The following is a 1,341-nucleotide window of genomic DNA, read 5'->3' on the forward strand; positions in this document are numbered from 1 at the left end:
TGCATGCAATTTCTTCAAAATTGTCTTTAGAACTTTTACTGTGGTAGCATTAACTGAGAAAATGGCCGAAGTTATATCTAAAAACATGACGGGAGAAGCATTTTATCGTACATCACGTAATAAAGATTATTCCATTGTTGTTTTTCAGCATTAGCATATCACCCTATTACTCTTACTCTTTCTTTTTTCTTTTTCTTTACAGATGATACTTTGGGATTGGGATTTGAAGCAATGTTACAAGCCCTATTACCAGGTCAGTGTATTATGAATCTAATTATTCTTTTGTTAAATGTGATTGAGCACAGAGTTCACTGTAAACTGTCAGGTTTCAGTTTTTCTGTTGATGTTTCATTTTTACCTAAGTTGTCCTAGTACATTCTAGCTCTGTGTAGCAGAGACTTGATATTTAGCAGTTCTGACCAAGTTCTGTGGTGATACACACCAAGTTCTGTGGTGAGAACACTCTCAAACCTAACTAAGGTGGGAGTGATTAAATATCCGTCAGCATAAGGTTAGGGAGTGAGTCTCCAGCAATGTCACCAAACTCATGTCTACCAGGTTTTCACCTTTTTTTCCTGATTGCTTGTTTCTCCCCCTCTCTCTTGTACCAGTGGTGGCATCTAATCAGCTCTTGCTCTTCCTGTTCAGAGATTTGTGCCAAATAAAAATGAATCACTTTTTTGACAGAATTGTTAGGACTTGTTTCAGTAGAATCGGAGTTAATAAAGGTAATGAGGCTGAGGAAATTGCACCTCTATAAGGGGCTTATAACAGTTTGGCCACCGAAATTTCTGTTGATATTATTGGAGGATATTTGTCTCAGAATAAGTAATGAAAAATTGAGATTAAAAAATTTGCACTAGATCTTTATTTTAAATAGAGAAAAATAAACTGAAAGCTAATGCTGAATTCTAAAATATTTTTATTGTGTGAAAAAATCAACAAAAACTGTTGTCTAAATATGTTTATATGTATATATTTTCTTTAAAAGAAAACTACATTGTACTGATCTTAAAAAAAAATTCTTTTTTAAATTTGCAATGGATAAAATGCTCATTTAAAACTTAGAATACTGTGAAATGTTTTGACATGTTTATAGTTTGCAACATTTCTGTCTATTTTAGAATGCTGGCAGTGGAAATGGAGTTGATCTTTCAGTACTAAATGAGGCTCGGAACACGCTAACAGAGCTCCTGACCGACCCATCCCTTCCACCACAAGTGATTTCTTCTCTTCGAAGCATTAATAGTTTGATTGGTGCTTTCTCAGGCACATGCAGGCCAAAGGCTAGTCCGTTCACACCGTTTACTGGTTTCTTCTCCTATCCTGAAATAGAGGATC

General features: G+C 35.0%; 1 protein-coding gene across 1 annotated transcript in view; it reads left to right on the forward strand.

The window, feature by feature from the left end:
• Positions 1 to 202: 202 nt before the first annotated feature.
• PDE3B (phosphodiesterase 3B) overlaps positions 203 to 1,341 on the forward strand; it is a gene marked incomplete at its 5' end in the record, with an annotated part of 20,652 nt that continues 19,513 nt past the window's right edge. The window contains 2 exons of the mRNA XM_029084271.1: positions 203 to 253; positions 1,125 to 1,220. Coding sequence (XP_028940104.1) covers positions 203 to 253; positions 1,125 to 1,220 — 147 coding nt within the window. The remainder of the gene's footprint in view (positions 254 to 1,124; positions 1,221 to 1,341) is intronic.

The sequence above is a fragment of the Antrostomus carolinensis genome, unplaced genomic scaffold, assembly GCF_000700745.2.
Source record: "Antrostomus carolinensis isolate BGI_N321 unplaced genomic scaffold, ASM70074v2 scaffold11563, whole genome shotgun sequence".
NCBI classification, from domain to species: domain Eukaryota; kingdom Metazoa; phylum Chordata; class Aves; order Caprimulgiformes; family Caprimulgidae; genus Antrostomus; species Antrostomus carolinensis.